Below are 22,142 nucleotides of genomic sequence, written 5' to 3' on the forward strand. Positions count from 1 at the left end.
ATTTTACTGGATTTATACATCGATTTTATTGGATTTATTCAGCATTAAAGTTTGCTTTTATTCAACATTTTTGTGTTTGGTGTTCCTTGGGACCCTTCCTGCCAGTTTTTTTTTTCATTTATATTTTGATATAACCTCATTTTTGTAGGCCTTGTTTTAGCAAGGAAAATGATATTGCCTTGGACATTATGCCAGTTTTTCCATATTTTACTGTTTCTGACCAGGTAAGAGAGAAATGGTCAAAAAAAAAAGACATTGTATGGCTTACATTAAAGACGATCTCTGATCAAAGCTGCCACATTCCTAAAGCTTGCTATAGAGACCTTGTTTTTGGCATGCAACTATAGCTTCATTCCTAAAGCAACCTTAGTGATGGCTCTTAAGCATTCATTGTGCTTGTCCATGTTCTGCAGTATAGTCCAAAGAAGAGAATATATCCATACAGTTGATGAACCACCATGTGTTGCATTTCCATCTTGACAGAGGACTGTTACATAGAAAGGCCACCAGACTGTTTATCTTCTTTGGCAAGAGCAGAAAAGACAGGACACTCACACAGCAGTGGATTTCTAGAAGCTAACATTGTATTAATCTTTGGCATGACAACTGTGGAAGGCTATTGACTATAATAGTTCAGTGGTCCTTCCAAAAGGTAAAAGCTGCATCTAGTGTCTTCTGCTTGGGTGTTTTTCTCAATGTCAGCTTACAGTATCTGTCTGCCCTTTGTTTATATTTTTACCAGACACTGGAAGTCAGATGTGGTTTCTAAAGTTAGATCTTGTTATGACATTGTGTAATGTAAGGCAGCATCTGAAAACTTTATAATTTAATGAACATGCATTGTCATTCTGGACATAGCATCACATGAAGTTACACAAAAGAAGACTGTTAGTTATACCAGTAGTAAGGAACCTGATGCCTTCTTAATTTAATTGCTAAACTGAAAGGCAGGGATTTATTATGGGGTAACCAGCCTCTCTTGCAAAGCACAAATCACAGTGCTTTCTACTTCGTATTCTTACACAATGGCGGCGCTGTTCCTATGCACTTTATGAAAACTGCTGTTCTTGTTAAACTACACAAACAACCCAGTAGTATTGTAGCCTTTTCTAGATAGAGACATTCTGGCTTCATTTGCGTAATGTCTCTCCACCCCCTCCTGGTTTAAAGGTTTCCTTTCCCATATGACCTGTGCCAAAGGTCTCAAAATGGAATGTAGTAGCTGCTGTATTACGAGGTAGGTAGGTACTGTACTGGTACCACAATGATGCAAGCTGCTACAACAAGTGGCACTTTTAGCTTCTGCCCACTGCTAACCTTCTGCTGTCTTGGGATCCTTTGATTTCAATGTAATGATTATGCTCTTTTTTTGAACTTTCATACTTTGATTTATTGTAACTGTAACATTGATTAGTGTGATTACCCCCCCCCCCCGTACCCACACTGTGTGCAAAGACATCTGTGCAGTCAAACTCGGGCAACCATCAGGTATTTAACATCCACATGAATCACCAAGAGAAGTACATGAACAACGGACTACTGTAAATAGCAAAAACTGCATTTTCAAGAAAAATACAGGCTTAGTTAATATCATGGACTAAAATGACATGGATTCAAAAGCAGCAGTCTCTTTAACGGTTAATTAAAATGTACTCTTCCCTTCTTGTGACTGCCTTGGAAGTAAAGCTTCTTTTTGTGAGTTTCCTTGTTCACTCAGGCAAATAGTGTCATTTGGTACATAAGCAAAGGAGAACAAAATCATGCCGTCTGCATGGAGGAGATGTTTATCTGGCAATGGGTCATTGACATGGGTATCACTCTCACAACAGTGGCCATCCATATTGAAGCAAACAAGATGTCAGAGTATCCGAACTGTTACTCTTAATGTTGTTCTGGAGATGCAGCATCAGAGACTGTGCTTAGAGTTTTCCAAATGTGGAACCTCGAGACATGAGCCTGTTTGCCACTTTGGAACACACTGTCACCCATCTCTTGTTTGATCCACCAGAGGAGGACTAGTAGATGCAGTCTATCTCCATAGCATAGAAGATTCCTATATCCATTTCCACTGATTCCAAGCCTCTTACTAAAGTCATGGGAAGAAGTGATCAAATTCCATACTTAGTACCCCACTGGTGGCCAAGAAGGACATGGCTTCAGGCTCTCAGATCCATGCTGATATAGGAATATCTCAGTCCTACCCACGTGTACACCCAACAATTGTGTTGACAGATGATACCATATCTGGACCTTGTTTCTAATGTACATTCCTTGGTCCCTCCAGATGTCCTGGCTGGGGTCCTGAGGTTATGAGTCTGTTAAGAACCTTTCATCTTTGCAGTCCTATGCTTCTTGGTGGAAGCCTTTCTGAGTTGGGTAGAGTATCACCCTTCTTTCCTGAGTCATCTTGTAAACGATCTTAACTTATCTCACAAATTTGCATAATTTGGACTTTTCATTATTCCATGGTCAAGATGCATATGTCAGCTGTTTCTGAGCATCATGATTTTTTAAAGCTGAGTAATATGGCACAGCTCTGACTAGTATAGCAATCTCTTAATGGACTTCTTCATCTTCACTTCCCTTTGAAGATCCACTCTGCTTCATGGAATTTGAACTTCATGACTGATAGACATTTTGAGCCTGCTAAGACATTGAAACCAAAGTTTGTTTCATGAAAATGCTTTTTCTGGTGGCCATCACCTCTGCTTTTATTATGTATATGGATTTGGAACTGACCTTTCACAAAAACAGGCTATCCTGTGAAATGAACCCACATTTCCTTCCCGTGGAGTCTTTGTAATAGTCCCTGACCCTGTCTGTCTTTCTTTTAGTTTTCTTCATGAGAAAAAAAAAAAAAGAGTGGGATGTGGGATCTTCACACCCTGGATGTTCACCACCAACTCGTATGTCACCTGAAGTAGGTGTGCAGTTTTAGAAGAGAGACCATATGTTTATTTCCTTTGTACCAGAGATGGAAGGGCTTGCAGTTGCCAAGCTCTTTGGTGAGCTGTTTGTTTTTTTCCTGACAGGTGGATGTCCACCTGCTGATGATGTGATCACTGCTCACTTCACTAGAGGAGTCGTTCTCTGTATTGCTTGCTTCAGCAGTGTCTTTATTGAAACCATCTGTCTTTGGCCACTTGATCTTCAGCACAGACATTAACCATGCATGATTGTGTTAACCATGACTCTGGATGTGCCTTGTTTGGGAAACAGGGCACAAGGACACGATTTTCTGAACTCTGTACTTATTTCCCTATCTTCTTCTACTTTGTGTTATTGTTTGTAATTTATCCCAACCTGGAGCAGTGTTAGATATAAAAGATGCATTCATACCATATCCATTGATCTTTGAGAGAAACCTTTTTGATGGATAGGTGTCTCTCCTCCAGCTTCTACTCTTAGATTCCCTTCTTAATCAACAACATATATGCTTTCATATTATTTAGTTAATGTAAGCATCAAGTCTTCATAGTTAGTTCTTGAATTGCAGGTAGATGCACAGGAAAAACTGGTAAACTGCAATGATATGTGCATTCATAGCTGGCATGTTATGTCTTAACATATATTGCAGTATGTACAATATGTGTGTATGTATTTCTGAACATGGGATTTTCCAAATTTTTTGCTGAATGGTTATTGAGATGATGACCCCAAACAAGGATCTGTTAATGTTGGTCTTCTCATAGATTAACCGATATGTCAAGAATGTGTGTATGTTATGTTCTGGTCATTTATAGTAAGTGCTTACATACAAGTTATTTATGTTAAGGAAATACTAGAACGTCACTTTCCTGCTGTCTCTCAAGGGTGTGACTTCTTATAACTGCACTTTCCTGCAGACTCTCAAAGGTTTGCCTCACATGCAAGCTACCTAACCAGGAGTCTGATTTTATGGCTGAAAAGTTCATCAAAGTGGGAGATATGCAGGTTCTCAGAGGACATTCACATTAGTAGCTGTCTTGTCTTTGACTCACCCCATTTCACGAAAAAGTGCAGATTCCAATTGTAAGGAAGTAGACAGTTGTGTGTAACTGGAGGGTCTATCCTATGTTTGGGAATAAAAGTATATTCCCTTATAGTGGTATTACTGAATAAACTCGTTCTCCAAGGGGAAGATGTTAACAATAATATAACATCATTACAATGTATATAATCCTTAGAATCGTTTGTGCTTTTCTGAAGTTTGTATATCACACAAATTGTCAGGTGACAAAACTGATACACTGGAATCATTCACCCCCTTCCCACAAATTGCCCACCTTTTGAATACTATTGATGAGAGAGAGGAATTGGTATGGGTTATCACAACTGAGCAGTGGGCAACAGCCTGTCTCTTTGATTAATTGTTTAATAACATTGATCTGGCAGTTAGTCAATGTTGCACTTTGGGACAGTGGGAGAAAATTAGGAAAAAGGCATTCTGTTTACAGGGAGATGATAATATAGCTTGTTTTTATCAAGTGTTCCTTGTCACAAAAGCTATATATTTAATATTTTTTTCATATCATGACCAAGACTTATTGTAAAGAACAGTTTATGATGGTGTATCTCTTCACTCAGAAATATTCCATGGTAGTTTTTCTCACATGAAAATGAATATCTAACCGTATTCTTGCTCCCCTGCATTAACATAGTATTGATAAATACTCACTGGCAATGTATTTTACAGCTGCTGTGCCATCTTCTAATAATACTGGCAATAAAGGAGCAGGTGCCCAGCCTGCAGTTCGGAATGCTGCTGCAACTACTACAAACCCTGCCAACACAGCCAGCCTGATGGCTGTGAAGGGAGCTCCGATGGCATCTCCACGTTTTCCTGATGATGCTGTTTTACTTGGTAAGTATGAATTAATGCCTGTTAACTAGTGATATACTAGATACGAGTCAATCATTTCCTGTTGATAACTACTGATATAGCAGGCATGTGCCAATCATTTCCTATTGATGACCATTGATATACTGGGCATGAGCAATTCATTTCCTGTTGATGACCATTGATATACTAGGCATGAGCAAATAATTTCCTGTTGATGACCATTGATATATTAGTCATGAGCAAATCATTTCCTGTTGATGACCATTGATATACTAGTTCATAGGTTCATAGGTTCATACTAGGCTATCTGCCCGAGGGCATTTATAAGCCTAGCCCATAGTTTTGTGGCTTACGCCACCCCTTTAGTTTGGAGAAACTATGCCCATTATTTTACTGTGCCTCTGTCGAGCAGTGACACTGAGGTAACCCCTGGGGTGTATCTGCGGTCTCCCATCCATTGGTCAAGATTCCTCTTGAACAAGGCCAGCGAGGTGCTCTGCCTCACATAAACCGGGATTTTGTTCCATAGCACAGGGAGTCTTTGGGTGATGAATCTATCCCTCCAGCACGTCCTATTAATAACCGTGTCGAGGTTTAAGTCTCCCGCCCTTGTGGCTCTGAGGGATCTAGATTTTTTGAGATGAAGCATGTTCATCAAATCTGGGTTTGACATGGCCTTTTATGTCAGGCATAGGTCACCTCTGAGCAAGCGGTAAGCAACTGAATATAGCTGGAGTTCTTTCAGTCGGGCAGCATAAGACAGATTTTTGAGACCCTTTATCCTTTTGGTGAGGAACCTTTGTGGCCTCTCCAGCTGCTGCAAGTGTCGGGTCAGATACATTCCGAATGGGGCATTGTACTCTATCATTGGTCTGATGAGTGATGAGTATAGGGAGACTATGACTTCCCTTGATCTAGATGTGAATCCCTTCATGATAAGGTGGGCAATGTAGAAGGTCTTCCTAACTACTTCAGCAATATGAGTGTCGAATGAAAGGCTACTGTCAGCCTGGGTTCCCAGGTCCCTGATAACTTCTTCTGTGATCAGGGGATTGCCACCTATATGATAGCTAGGGGTAACCTTATTTTTCACGAAGGGTATGACTATGCATTTCTTGGCATTTAACTTTAGGCCATGGCTCTGGCACCAGTTATCCGTTTCTGTGAGACCCTTCTGAAGGATATCTGTGTCAGATGTGTTTTCAACTACGGCGCCCAGTTTGCAGTCATCTGCAAACTTTGTCAGCCATAACCCTCCTGTGTTTGCTTGTACTTCAGAAAAGTAGATGCCAAACAAGAGTGGGCCCAGGACTGAGCCCTGTGGGACACCACTTGTGACAGGCTTTGAGTCTGACATGGCACCAGCAACTCTGACCCTGTGGGTTCTGTCACTCAGCCAGTTTGCAACCCATCTTGTAATGTATGGGTTTACATTTAAGTTGATGAGTTTTTCAATGATACCCGAGTGGGGTATTGTATCGAAAGCCTTCGCCAGGTCTAGGTAGGCTGTATGGACTGCCTTACCCTCGTCAATGGCCTTGGTGACTGTTTCGAAAAAGTCAACCAAGTTTAAAAGGCATGATCTGCCTTTGACAAAGCCAAACTGTGTTGGATCCAAAGTCTGCAAATTCCTATGTCTTTATTTATGAGATCCATTATGATCCTCTCCATGGCTTTGCAGATAAGGCTTGTCAAGCTAATGGGACGGTAATTTCCAGGGTCGGTGGAGGCACCGCCTTTGTGGAGTGGGACCACAGTCGCTGTGCGCCACTCCCTGGGTACGTATCCGGAGGTGAGACTAAGATTAAACAGCTGTCCTAACTGTGGGTTTAATTCCTCGTTGAGTTCATGGAGCACACAGCCGGGGACACCATCAGGTCCCGTGGATGCTGTGTTCTTTGCCTTGGAGAGAGCAGTTCTCACCTGGGCGTTAGAGATGTTTGGGGGGCTACAATCATTTGGTACAGATATCTCTCCTTTAGGGGGGGAAGAAGTTTGCACTGAACCTGTCAGCCAGTATCTTGGCATTGTCTGTAGGATCAGTAATCTTCACATCATTTTGAACTAATTCTGAGCATATCTGGGAGTTTCCTCCTAGGTTTCTGACATAGCTAAAGAATGCCTTATGGTTGTCTTTGGAGTCCTTAGCTATTTTTTTCTCAAAATTAGCTTTGGATGTTTTTATGAGAGCTCTTAGCTTTTTACTTATAGTGATCAGCGGTGTCTTACTTTTTAAGGATTTTGCTCTATCTTGTAGTAGCTTTCTCCTTTTGTTGTAGAGTTTGTTTATGGCTGGGGTCCACCAGACTGGACGCTTGCCTTTGGTACAAAGAGTCTTTGTTTTGCTTTGGATTGCCTGATCCATGCAGCCCTGCAGGTGCTGGTAGAAGGCATTTGTAAGTGATTCAGCGGTTTGAGTAATGTTTACCGGCTCAGGGGCCTTAAAGGAGACCACACTAGTCTTTAGAAGTGTGAAGTCGGCTTTTGAGAAGTTCTTTACTGTGGTCTTTTTCATTTCGGGTGGGGGCGGGATGAGGACCTCCAGCGAGATTAGTTTGTGATCTGATCTCACCAGTGAGGGGTATACTTCCGGCGTTGAACATTGTGCTCCCATGTTCGTGATGATGAGATCAAGTATGTTTTCTCCTCTTGTGGGGATGGTGACTAGTTGTTCCATGGCATTTGAGTTTATGAATTCCAGGAACTTTTGGGCTAGAGTGTTTGGGCTTGAGTAGTGTTCCCAGTCTATATTAGGGTAGTTGAAGTCACCTAGTATGATGGTGTTCGGAGATACATTTATCCCCTCCAGTGTTTTCAGGAAGGCCATATGAGGTTCCTGAGTTTGTGAGGGTGGCCTGTAACATGCTACAAATTGCAGAGCAGTCTTGCCTATGGTTAATTGCACCTGGATGGTTTCTGATGCATCGTGCATTGCCACCAATCTTGAGGTGTGGGTGTCCTTGATGAATATGGATACCCCTCCTCCTTTCTTGGTATTGTCCGGGTTTTGGGGCCGGAACGCATGATATGAGGTAAAACCTGATAGTACTGGGGTGCTCTCAGGAGCCTTGAACCAGGTTTCTGTCACAGCACAGACATCGATGTTCTCCATACTGAGAAGGGCCTCGAGTGCGTGCATCTTGAGGTTGAGACTTCTGGCATTGAGCAGCATTACCCTTAGTTTTTTTTCTTTGTTGTGTTCTAGGGTGGTAGGTTTAGAATTTGAGCCTTGCCTAAAAAAGGCACTATGGGGGTGGCAAGAGCCTTTGCCAAAATCCGGAATCCCAGGGGTGACAAGTGCAAGCCGTCCCTTGCGAAGCAGCGTGGCTTGTCCAGCATGTCATTCCAGGCAGACAGACATTGGATCCCCTTTGATTGACACCAGAGTTTAAGCCAATTGTTAAAGCTGATCATCTTATCTCTGTATTGTGGCATCATTCTTGGTGAGGGTAGGATACTGCTCAAGGTCAGGGTCATAACCTGCTTGGGCTACATAATCAGAGAGCTCCACTATGTCCCTTTTCATGCAGTCCAAGGAGGTATGTCTCAGGTCGTTAACACCAGCGTGGACAATGATTGAATCATACTTGTACCTGCTGTTGAGAGACCTGAGTGCATGCGTTATGTGGCGGATTCTAGCACCCGACAGGCAGCTTACTGTGACCTTCTCCTTACTCAGTCTGGTGAGCGGGACGTCAGTGTGTCTTACTATGGAGTCACCAATGACTAGTGTGTCTGGCATTGTGTTTGGCCTTAAGGGCTGTGACTGCTTGACACTCTGACTGTGTGGTCTATGTGTTGCAGGTGTTGTGTTCTGAGGTGGTAGTTGTTTGGGTGTCTGCTTTGGTGGCCTCTGCTGTTTTGGTAGATTTTTGATCAGAGCCTCCGAGTATGTCTTTGTGTGTTTATTTGTATGATTTGAGGTTGTGATGGTATTATGTGAGACTGGGTCTATAGTGTGTGTGGTTACCTTCTCCTCCTGTCTGGTCCTGCCAGTCCTATGTTGAGAGAGCTCAGCCTCCAGTTTGGCCGTATAGTTGCATCTCTCGCATGTATTTGTGTTTTGTGGGAGGAGGAGAGGGTTGTCTGTGTACATGAGGCAATTGTAACATTGCCTCAATATTCCCAGGTTCACCAGCTGAGCAGGAGAGGACATTAGCAACTGATCCCTCGACATGCTAGAAGGAATAGACAGAAAAACTTAAAAAAAGGTTTTGGGGGATGTGGGTGATCGAGAAACGGGGTTTGCTTTTTTGGGGTACTTTCTATAACAAGAGTGCTGTATCGAGGTGATAAGTACTGTAGGAGCAAGTGCTTGGCTATACAGATAGGGAATAGTCTACTTGGGAATCAAGTAGAGAATTTATAGTTGTAGGATACACTAAATAGAACAGTAGTATACTTTGAGGAAGGTAGTTTTAAGGGAAAATTTGAAGAGTGGACTTTAGGTAGCCCTAATAGTTTAAATCTGCTTAACCGGCGCTGCCCTAGTGTGCAATGGTAGCAGCTTCGCGCTAACGCGCGTTTAGCGTGTTTTGTAGCAGGGGGCTGAAAGGAGCTAGGAATTGGCCCAAAACGACCAATGGACTACTAGATTCTGGCTGAAACTTCAGCAAATCAGACAAAAAGGTTGCTCAGTGCTTCCCACTCCCACTGGTAAGCAAAGAAACTTCCCTCCTTCCAAATAAGGTAATGGATCAGTATCAGGAACTAAAAACAAAGCCCAGGGATCAGCAACTCTGAAACTGGACTACTCTAGTTCAGTAAGGCGGGAAAATAAGAGATTTTTTTTTGTTTTTTTGTTTTTTTTTTACAGAGACAAGGAAAACAACAGACAGTAAATGCTATAACTGCTATAAATCGGCTATCGCACTTTAGTGTGTAGCCTACAGAAACAATTTGCAACGATTAGTAACTTAAAGTGCAACAAACAGTGTACAATGCAGAAATCACTTAAAGTAGCAGTAAAACAGGTGAAAATGCAGTCATGAACAAATCATTTCCTGTTGATGACCATTGATATACTAGTCATGAGCGAATCATTTCCTGTTGCTGACTGCTAATATCTTTACTCTTTCCTTCCCTCCCCTGCATGGTTATTTTCCCTTGCTGTACTGTTACAGTTGTGTGCATGCTAGTGAGCCCTATTGGGTATTAAATACTATTTTCAGTACATCTAATCATTTAAATACATATCCTCAAGGTGCGGCTTGGATGAAAAAATGAGACAGCCGCTGGTGAAAGTTAAGACCATGTAACTGCTTGCATTTACCGTAAAGTATGCTTTAAATTTGAGCCTTTCTGCACTAAATAACAACTTGTAGGTAAACTCACAAGACTTGTACTTAACTATAAACTTGAACTTTGTACAGGCACTGACCCAGCATGTATACACACACCTTGATGGTCTCTTTTCCCGTTTCTCCTGTTCTCTGTATAGCAGAAGCAGTGTAGTACATCCCTGATTAATTGGTTTATCTCCTAGTTGTGGGAATGCTGCGCCTAGCTTAACCTGTCTGTTAAAACACTATCTCCTCTGTTATTATTGTAAATTCAGTTTTATATAGGACATAAGGATATTTAAAATAGAAAGACTCAACTGTTACAAAGTACTGTCAACTGCAGTTCTCTTTATAATTTGTATTCTTATCTTGGTTTTCACAGATTGTTTTTCTTAACACTCTCAGCTGTGTGCCCTCCCCCTCTGATTAGCACTCACCATGCATGGGCTTCACTCCAATCCTTTAACCCACCCCCATTTCCAACCCACCCAACTACCTTTACATTTATACTTCATCAATCCCCACCTCCTGCTACACAGTCTTGTCACACCTCTTAGTCTAAGTCTCCACCTATTGCATCGCAGCCCAATCAGATCTCTTAACTCTAAGTAGGTATTTGCACAACACTACATCATAGCTTACTAACCACTTCATTTCATTCTTTCCTTTCTGCATCTACTACCATCCTTCTACATTCCTTCCCCATCCATCCTAGTCAGTCTCATTAGACTGAAGTCATGTCATCCTACTTTTTCTTTACAATCCTCCTTCACCTCTTCCATTATCTCTTCACATGAAAACCTCCTACAGAACATGCCTTTCATAACTCTAGTACCATTACCTCATCCCTCAGCTCCTTGTCTCCGACTAGCCACTCCATTACTCCATTATCTCCCCTACTAGCTTGTTTCCCACTTCCACAGTCCTATACTGTAAACCTACTAGAGACGTACTTCACTGGACTATATGAAGAAAGACATGAATAAGCTCGCTGAATATGTGTCTCAGGGAGGTATGTCCCTAGCCTTGAGTAGCATGCTACCTTCACCTAAGATAATGCCACAGTACAAACAGAAAATGATTAACTTCAACAATTGGCTTAGTTTTTGGTGTCACTCTAAGGGGATCCAGTATCTGTCAGCCTGGGATGACATCGTAGACAGACCACACTGTTTTGCCAGACATGGTCTTCATCTGTCACCTCTGGGATTTTGGTTACTGGCTAAGGGTGTTGACTCCGCTGTAGTGCCTTTTTTTAGACAATGTCACAACAAAATTCCCAATGTAAAAATATGTTCAAAAAGCAACCTCAAGGTTATGCTGCTAAACTCTAGGAGTATAAACCTAAAATTGCACTCACTGGAAGCAGCCCTCCCCTTAGGAGATGCTGACATCTGTGCAGTCACAGAGAGTTGGTTTAAAGCTATGGAATGAGCATCCTGTCCATACCGGGTTATAATGCCTTCCACACATTCAGACCACAAACTGAAAGTGCAAGAACTGAAGGAGGTGGAGTATCAGTATTCATCAAACATAAATATACGTAAGAAATAACAGTATCACAATGGAGTGACCAGGCAAAAAAAGAACACAGTCTCTGAATCCTTCAATTAAAAATAAAACATATATTTATTGCAAAAGACAAACGGTAAGCGATTTCGCAATCAAGCTTCATCAGACACGAGTCTAAATATATGTTTTATTTTTAATTGAAGGATTCAGAGACTGTGTGTTTTTTGCCTGGTCATTCCATTGTGATATTGTTATTTCTTACATATTTACTTTTATTATTTTTACAACGGAGTGTTTACCCCTTGGATTATACGTTATTTTCTTTACAAAGATAAATATACCTCTAGATTGGTTAAACAAATCATTCCCTTGAACTAATCCAGGTCCAGTTGACTGTTGTTAAGACCCCTCTCCAAGTTATTGACAGGTATAGGATGCCCCCCCCCCCTATGAACCAGGATAACCATGCTGCATACTTGGACCTACTTGAATCACTCAAGATACAACCAAGCACCTAGGTTTTAGGTGACTTTAACTAACCATCCATAAATTGGTTAAACTATATGTGTACTAACACACTTGCCCAAAGGTACTTGGACTTCAACTCCAGTGCCCTGGGCCGGTTGGTTGGCACCACCACAAAGGTCCCAAACATTTTAGATCTGGTGCTGACTAACATGGGTGCGGCCCTTTCTAGTGAGGTCTGATCATAAATCAGTTTCATGAGAAGTAACAATAAGATCTGATCCCCCCCACCATTAGCATCAACTAGAGTAAAAAACTTCTCCAAAGACAACTACGTCTTAATACATGATGGCCTTAATAGCTTCATAGCCTCTGCCTTCACTGATGGCATGGACACCTATACTGGGATTTGCACCAATGCCTTATTTAAGAATCTATACAAATGTATTGACTCAGCCGTACCTGACAGGGTCAAAACAAGATCCTCAAGAAAGAACAAGCCTGACTGGCGCTCATCTGCTATTAACAGGTTATAGAATAAGAGAAAGAAATTGCTGTCCAAGAGCAGGAAGGAATGGTCTCTGAACTGGAAGCATTCCCTTGTCAGCTTAAACAAGCAAATAAGACACCTCTTTAGGCATTCTAAAGCTAACTGTGACTCCAAATTAGCCTCCTTCCCTAAGGATAAGCATAAGGCCTTCTTTAGCTATGCTAGAAATCTTAAGAGAAAAACCTAGATCTGCACAGAACTGGTTATTGATGGCACCACATGTACTGAACCCACAGAAGTAGCCAGCCTGGTAGCTGACAGGTTCATTGAAAATTTCTCCCCCTGTCCCTGCCACATATCCTCCAAAGCATCCCTACCACCTGCTCTCCACCTAGTATCTCCAAGGTCATAAATACATTCTCCAAAGCCAAAAACACAGCCTCTATGGTACCTGATAATATCCCAGACTGCATTCTGAATGGTTTAAAACAGAAACTAGCTGCACCACTGGGTACTCTTTTTAACAACAGTCTAAGCACTGATCTTTTACCTGCTGAATAGAAAACTGCAACTGTCATCCCGTCACATAAAGGAGGAGCTCCACAGACCTGGGGAACTATAGACCCATAGGCCTAATCTTGGAACTATAGACCCATAAGCCTGACCAACTTTATCTGCAAGGGTATGGAAAGAATAATCATGGACCTTATCAACAGAGATATAGGAGACCTCCAAACGCTCGACCAAACCCAGTTTGGTTTCATTAAAAGGAGATCCTGCCTCTTGAACTTGGTGAACTTCTTTGAGACGGTCAGCAAAGCCCTGGATGAAGGCAAATCAGTGCATATGCCCTACCTGGACCTGGCCAAGGCCTTTGATACTACTCCCCACTCGGGCATCATTGATAAACTCACACAGCTGGAGACCAGCCCGTATATTGTCGGGTGGGTTGCAAATTGGCTCACTGATAAAAAACACACACAGTCAAAATAGGTGACTCTACTGCCACCAGCAGACCCATAACCAGTGGTGTTCTGCAGGGATCTGTGCTGGAGACCCTATTGTTTGGAATCTACTTCTCAGATGTACAGGCTAAAACAAAAGGCCTGCGGCTAACAATGTTTGCTGATGATTGCAAACTGGGTGCAGTCATCCCGTCCCCAGATGATGTCAACATCCTACAAGATGGACTTACAAAGACAAATGACTGGTGCCAATGTCATGGGCTAAAATCCAATGCAAAAAATGTGTTATCATCCCTTTTGGCAAGGGTGACATCCCTGCAGATTACTATTAGTGAAACATTTCCTTGGGATACTGAGATACTAGGTATGGGTGAGTTATTTCCTGATACCGCTGTCTAGGTATTAGTGAAACATTTCCTTGGGATACTGAGATACTAGGTATGGGTGAGTTATTTCCTGATACCACTGTCTAGGTATTATTGAAACATTTCCTTGGGATACTGAGATACTAGGTATGGGTGAGTTATTTCCTGATACCGCTGTCTAGGTATTAGTGAAACATTTCCTTGGGATAATGAGATAGTAGGTATGGGTGAGTTAGATACCGCTGTCTAGGTATTAGTGAAACATTTCCTTGGGATAATGTGATGCTAGGTATGGATGAGTTATTTCCGGATACCGCTGTCTAGGTATTAGTGAAACATTTCCTTTGGTTACTGAAGTACTATGTATGGCTGAGTTATTTCCTGATACCGCTGTCTAGGTATTAGTGAAACATTTGCTTTGGATACTGAGATACTAGGTATGGCTGAGTTATTTCCTGATACTGCTGTCTAGGTATTAGTGAAACATTTCCTTGGGATACTGAGATACTAGGTATGGGTGAGTTATTTCCTGATACCACTGTCTAGGTATTATTGAAACATTTCCTTGGGATACTGAGATACTAGGTATGGCTGAGTTATTTCCTGATACTGCTGTCTAGGTATTAGTGAAACATTTCCTTGGGATAATGAGATAGTAGGTATGGGTGAGTTAGATACTGCTGTCTAGGTATTAGTGAAACATTTCCTTGGGATAATGTGATGCTAGGTATGGCTGAGTTATTTCCGGATACCGCTGTCTAGGTATTAGTGAAATATTTCCTTTGGTTACTGAAATACTATGTATGGCTGAGTTATTTCCGGATGCCGCTGTCTAGGTATTAGTGAAACATTTCCTTTGGTTACTGAAGTACTATGTATGGCTGAGTTATTTCCTGATACCGCTGTCTAGGTATTAGTGAAACATTTCCTTTGGATACTGAAATAGTAGGTTTGGGTGAGTTATTTCCTGATACCACTGTATAGGCATTAGTGAAGCATTTCCTTGGGATGCTGAGATACTAGGTATGGGTGAGTTATTTCCTGATACCACTGTCTAGGTATTAGTGAAACATTTCCTTGGGATACTGAGATACTAGGTATGGGTGAGTTATTTCCTGATACCGCTGTCTAGGTATTAGTGAAACATTTCCTTGGGATACTGAGATACTAGGTATGGGTGAGTTATTTCCTGATACCACTGTCTAGGTATTAGTGAAACATTTCCTTGGGATACTGAGATACTAGGTATGGGTGAGTTATTTCCTGATACCGCTGTCTAGGTATTAGTGAAACATTTCCTTTGGATAATGAGATTCTAGGTATGGGTGAGTTATTTCCTGATACCCCTGTCTAGGTATTAGTGAAACATTTCCTTGGGATACTGAGATACTAGGTATGGGTGAGTTATTTCCTGATACCACTGTCTAGGTATTAGTGAAACATTTCCTTGGGATACTGAGATACTAGGTATGGGTGAGTTATTTCCTGATACCCCTGTCTAGGTATTAGTGAAACATTTCCTCGGGATACTGAGATACTAGGTATGGGTGAGTTATTTCCTGATACTGCTGTCTTGGTATTAGCGAAACATTTCCTTTGGTTAGTGAAGTACTACTTATGTATAAATCATTTCCTGATTCTGCTGTGCTGGATATGAGTGGACAATTTTCTTTGGTTACCGAGGTACTAATTATGGCAGAACCGTTTCTTGTTGATACTACTTTACTGGGTATGACTGAAACATTTCATTTGGATAATGATATAACAGTTATACAGGAATCATTTCTAGATAATTATAATAAGTATAGATAAATATTTTCATTTAAAGTTCATTTCAATTTGATGTTGATATAGGTATGAGAGAATTATTTCTAGTTTGTTTTTATTTTTGCTTTGGTAACAGAGATGACTAATTGGGTTGTGGATCATTTGCAGTGAGGGCTTGTTAATGCTAATATAGAAGATGTGAGCATATGATCTCCTGATGACACCAGTAAATGAGTATGGGTGAAGCATTTACTGATGTTACCGATATATTAGGTATGTACTATGGTGGTGGTGCTGCGGTAGCGTTGTCGCCTCACAGTAAGACGTTGTCCTGTTCGATTCTCAGCTAGAGCGTCTTCTGTGTGGAGACATGCATGAATGGGCGTACCTTTGTTGAAGGTTGAGCGTCAGGGCCGGCAACTCAGCACGTAAAAATCCACTGCTAATCATTAGTGGACCAGAGTTCCACTGTGGTGACCCCTAACCAGGAAAAGCTGAAGGACACAACAACAGCAACCGATATATTAGGTATGAGGTAGCCATTTCCTGTTGATTCCAACATAGAAAGTATATAAGAATTATTTTCTTAGAAAACAGTTGTTTCAGGAATGTGATACTACTTTACTAGGGGTGCAAGAAATATTTTATGGTAATTTTGATAAACCAGCTAAGGGTGAGTCATTTCCTGTTAGTACTATTGTACTTGCTGTGTAAGGATCGTTTTCTTCATAGTAATGATAAAGTATGTGTGGATGACTTATTTCCAGATTGTTTTGTTATACTAGCTGTGGGTAAGTCATTTTCTGATGACACTTTTACACAAAATATGGGCAAATTGTTTTCATATTACATTGATATGGATGAGCCATTTTTGTGCTAATTCTGTATTTAGGTACAGGTGAATTGTTTTGTGACTGTACTGTGCAACTAATTTCATGACGGTAGCATTACCGTAAGCATATGAATACTGCTTTTATATGTTGAAGTCACACTACATATCCAAACATTTCCCAAATGATTTTGTTATGCTAGGTATGGACAAACCATTTTCTCATGATAGTTAAATGAGGTATGTGTAAATTACTGCATAGAGCATGTTACTGATACTTAGATAATGTGCAAAATGTACATTATCACCTTACTGGGGAATGCCTGTTCTCATACAGGGTGTTAACGTACAGATATTGCACAGTTAAAAAAAAAAAAAAACAAGTCTGATGCTTCATGAAGCAGGGACTGGAAAAAAAGCAGACAGACCCCATGTTTTTACACTCACAAAGTGTAGCTATGGTGGGGATTATGAGGGAAATAATGACCCTTCTAGGAATGGTAAGGCCTTAATCATGTAGCACCAGGCCGTACATTACCCCATGGGTGGGCTGTTATTTCCCTGATAATGCCCATCTTGTTGCTTGCTTAACAGTAGACCTTAATCTACAAAAGAGATGAAGGAGAACTGTTATAATGAGGACTGCTGTGTGTACATAGATGCTGTCATGCAGCTGAAGGGGATAGCACTAACGAGGACTTCTGTGTGTACACAGATGCTCTCATGCAGCTGAAGGGGATAGCACAACGAGGACTGCTGTGTGTACACAGATGTCATGCAGCTGAAGGGGAGAGCACTAATGAGGACTGCTGTGTGTACACAGATGCTGTCATGCAGCTGAAGGGGATAGCACTAATGAGGACTGCTGTGTGTACACAGATGCTGTCATGCAGCTGAAGGGGATAGCACTAATGAGGACTGCTGTGTGTACACAGATGCTGTCATGCAGCTGAAGGGGATAGCACTAATGAGGACTGCTGTGTACACAGATGCTGTCATGCAGCTGAAGGGGATAGCACTAATGAGGACTGCTGTGTGTACACAGATGCTGTCATGCAGCTGAAGGGGATAGCACTAATGAGGACTGCTGTGTACACAGATGCTGTCATGCAGCTGAAGGGGATAGCACTAATGAGGACTGCTGTGTGTACACAGATGCTGTCATGCAGCTGAAGGGGATAGCACTAACGATAACTGCTGTATGTACACAGATGCTGTCATGCAGCTGAAGGGATAGCACTAATGAGGACTGCTGTGTGTACATAGATGTCATGCAGCTGAAGGGGATAGCACTAATGAGGACTGCTGTGTGTACATAGATGCTGTCATGCAGCTGAAGGGGATAGCACTAATGAGGACTGCTGTGTGTACACAGATGCTGTCATGCAGCTGAAGGGGATAGCACTAACAAGGACTGCTGTGTGTACACAGATGCTGTCATGCAGCTGAAGGGGATAGCACTAATGAGGACTGCTGTGTGTACACAGATGTCATGCAGCTGAAGGGGATAGCACTAATGAAGACTGCTGTGTGTACACAGATGCTGTCATGCAGCTGAAGGGGATAGCACTAATGAGGACTGCTGTGTGTACACAGATACTGTCATGCAGCTGAAGGGGATAGCACTAATGAGGACCGCTGTGTGTACACAGATGCTGTCATGCAGCTGAAGGGGATAGCACTAATGAGGACTGCTGTGTGTACACAGATGCTGTCATGCAGCTGGAGGGGATAGCACTAATGAGGACTGCTGTGTACACAGATGCTGTCATGCAGCTGATGGGGATAGCACTAATGAAGACTGCTGTGTGTACACAGATGCTGTCATGCAGCTGAAGGGGATAGCACTAATGAGGACTGCTGTGTACACAGATGCTGTCATGCAGCTGAAGGGGATAGCACTAATGAGGACTGCTGTGTACACAGATGCTGTCATGCAGCTGAAGGGGATAGCACTAATGAGGACTGCTGTGTACACAGATGCTGTCATGCAGCTGAAGGGGATAGCACTAATGAGGACTGCTGTGTGTACACAAATGCTGTCATGCAGCTGAAGGGGATAGCACTAATGAGGACTACTGTGTGTACACAGATGCTGTCATGCAGCTGAAGGGGATAGCACTAATGAGGACTGCTGTGTGTACACATATGCTGTCATGCAGCTTAAGGGGATAGCACTAATGAGAACTGCTGTGTGTACACAGATGCTGTCATGCAGCTGAAGGGGATAGCACTAATGAGGACTGCTGTGTACACAGATACTGTCATGCAGCTGAAGGGGATAGCACTAATGAGGACTGCTGTGTGTACACAGATGCTGTCATGCAGCTGAAGGGGATAGCACTAATGAGGACTGCTGTGTACACAGATGCTCTCATGCAGCTGAAGGGGATAGCACTAATGAGGACTGCTGTGTACACATGCTGTCATGCAGCTGAAGGGGATAGCACTAATGAGGACTGCTGTGTGTACACAGATACTGTCATGCAGCTGAAGGGGATAGCACTAATGAGGACTGCTGTGTACACAGATGCTGTCATACAGCTAAAGGGGATAGCACTAATGAGGACTGCTGTGTGTACACAGATGATGTCATGCAGCTGAAGGGGATAGCACTTAGCATTAATGTGACTCAAGTAAAAAAGTCTGAACTGTTGTTGAAGACAGTGTTTCTGTTCTTTTGGTAAAATATTTGATCAGATTGCAAAATATGCCAGTTACTAATTAAAAGGGAACTGGATCTGAATGATTTAAAGTATTCATTATTGAACACAGGAATCATACAGTTCACATAGCTAGTCAGTAACATTTGCTAATTTGCCACTTGATACAGAGCCAAAAGCAGCAGTTATTAGACTTAAGAGAATTGTACTGTCCAAAAAATAACAGTTACAGGTCATAGGAAAGCAGTCCAGTTGGATGTAAATATGACAAGTTGCTGGCTTAATTAATTAGTTTATTTATTGACATTTGTTTATTGAGATTTGTTCACCTGGAAAGTCCAAGTAGGCACAGGTGCTCTTTTTCAGGGGATGCCTGGGGAGAAAAGCTCAGAAATATCATATTTAGTGCAATCAATATTTACAAAAATGTTATAATGCAATTTTAGTGAATGGATCGCATAATAGTCAGCGTAATAAAATTTGTATTGATATTCATGGACATTAATATACAAACATTGTATCGTGAATTTTCAGATAGTTTTTGGGAGTACAGAGAGCGGTTCATGCTTAGTAAAGTCATTATTTATGGACGTGACATTCTTTAGTCCAAAATGTCTCACGCTGAAAAGATATACTACACAGGGATCCAAAACATAGCCACAGTTCTTAATAGGAATTCAGCAACTGTTTAATCCAGACCGTCAAATAAAAATCAGTTACTTTATGTCAGGAAAATGAGCGCATACCAGAGTATAACTAGATACTGGAAATACTTGTCCTGTTCCATCTATAATGTTAAACAGAAAAGAAGAAGATACAAGAACATTCTGTGTAATTTAAATGATGTATTTGGGAATGTTCTGGTCCAGTGTACAAGTTCATTTTTAATGAGGGAAAACATCCATTTTATGCCCATTAGCCATTATTTTCGTAGATATATATATATATATATATATATATATATATATATATATATATGTGATGGACAGGTTGACAGACGAGATCAGACGGGAGTCCCCGTAGACTATGATGTTTTCAGATGACATTGTGATTTATAGTGAGAGTAGAGAACAGGTGGTGGAGACCCTGGAGAGGTGGAGATATGCTCTAGAGAGAAGAGGAATGAAGGTCAGCAGGACTAAGACAGAATATATGTGTGTGAATGAGAGGGAGGATGGAGGAATGGTGAGGATGCAGGGAGTAGAGGTGGCGAAGGTAGATGAGCTTAAATACTTGGGATCAACAGTTCAGAGTAATGGTGAGTGTGGAAGAGAGGTGAAGAAGAGAGTACAGGCAGGATGGAGTGGGTGGAGAAGAGTGTCAGGAGTGATTTGTGACAGACGAGTACCAGTAAGAGTGAAAGGGAAGGTCTACAAGAGGGTAGTGAGACCAGCTAGGTTATATGGGTTGGAGACAGTGGCATTGACAAAAAGGCAGGAGTTTGAGCTAGATGTGGCAGAGTTAAAGATGTTAAGATTTGCACTGGGTGTGACAAGGGTGGACAGGATTAGGAATAAGTATATTAGAGGGTCAGCCCAGGTTGGAAGGTTTGGAGAAAAAGCCAGAGAGGCAAGATTACGTTGGTTTGGACATGTGCTGCGGAGGGATGCAGAGTATATTGGGAAAAAGATGCTAAGGATGAAGCTACCAGGTACACTAACAGGGAAATAGGAAGGCATAAGATAAGGTTTATGGATGTGGTGAGAGAGGACATGCAGGTGGTTGGTGTGACAGAGCAAGATGCAGAGGACAGAAAGAAATGGAAACAGATGATCCACTGTGGTGACCCCTAATGGGAACAGCTGAAAGAAGATGATGATGATGATATATATATATATATATTTTTTTGACTGTCTTTGCTTCCTAAATTTACATTATGATCCTGATACAGGATATGATGCAGTATTCCAGTCTGTAGTTTAAATATAGCAGATAGGAGGCATAAAGAAACCATTCAGTCTGAAGTGCACTTATGATTGTAGAGTGCCATTATATTATCAGATTGAAACACAAACAGACTGGCAAATGCTTCAGAGCAGCATACATAGCATCAGTTAAGTATGTGGAATGAAACAATAAGATTCAGAGTATTGTATGTGGTGACTTTCTGAATGTATAGAAACAGAGGGGAAAAGGGTGCTGCACACATTTATTAATGGCTGTAAGGGAAATGGGAGAAACAAAGCACCTCATATAACTGCTGCTGTGGACAGGAGAATGGACAGAGTACTCTGTTTAGTAACTATTAGTCTATATATGATGACCGATGGAGACAGAGTACTACATGTTGTAACTGCTGCCTACTGTAAAGGAAGAAGCTGTAGCGGAATGCTAAATAAGTGAGTACTAAGTATTGGGGAAGAAATAAAGACAGATTACTATCTGTGTAGTAGCAGTTACTGAGTAAGAGGAAAAAAGATTATTGCATGTAACTCTCACTGTGTATGAGGGAATGGATGTAACTCTCACTGTGTATAAGGGAACAGATGTAACAGAGTATTACATGCAACTCTCACTGTGTATAAGGGAACGGATGTAACTCTCACTGTGTATAAGGGAACAGATGTAACAGAGTATTACATGTAACTCTCACTATGTATAAGGAAACAGATGCAACAGAGTATTGCATGTAACTCTCACTGTGTATAAGGGAACAGATGTAACAGAGTATTGCATGTAACTCTCACTGTGTATAAGGGAACAGATGTAACAGAGTATTGCATGTAACTCTCACTGTGTATAAGGGAACAGATATAACATAGTATTGCATGTAACTCTCACTGTGTATAAGGGAACAGATGTAACAGAGTATTGCATGCAACTCTCACTATGTATAAGGGAACAGATGTAACAGAGTATTGCGTGTAACTCTCACTGTGTATCAGGGAACGGATGTAACAGAGTATTGCATGTAACTGTTACAGAGTACTGTTACTGAGTATAACAGAAAAAAAGAGTACCTTACATAATAGCTTAACTGAA

At 41.5% G+C, this 22,142-nt stretch overlaps 1 protein-coding gene across 3 annotated transcripts in view; it reads left to right on the forward strand.

Moving 5' to 3' along the window:
- NPDC1 (neural proliferation, differentiation and control 1) overlaps positions 1-22,142 on the forward strand; it is a 788,102-nt gene that overhangs the window by 652,089 nt on the left and 113,871 nt on the right. For all 3 annotated transcript variants that reach the window (XM_044057822.1, XM_044057823.1, XR_006362984.1), the window contains one exon: positions 4,676-4,843. In XM_044057822.1, coding sequence (XP_043913757.1) covers positions 4,676-4,843 — 168 coding nt within the window. The remainder of the gene's footprint in view (positions 1-4,675; positions 4,844-22,142) is intronic.

Source organism: Protopterus annectens, chromosome 16.part0, assembly GCF_019279795.1.
Source record: "Protopterus annectens isolate FY-2018-M chromosome 16.part0, PAN1.0, whole genome shotgun sequence".
Classification (NCBI taxonomy): domain Eukaryota; kingdom Metazoa; phylum Chordata; order Ceratodontiformes; family Protopteridae; genus Protopterus; species Protopterus annectens.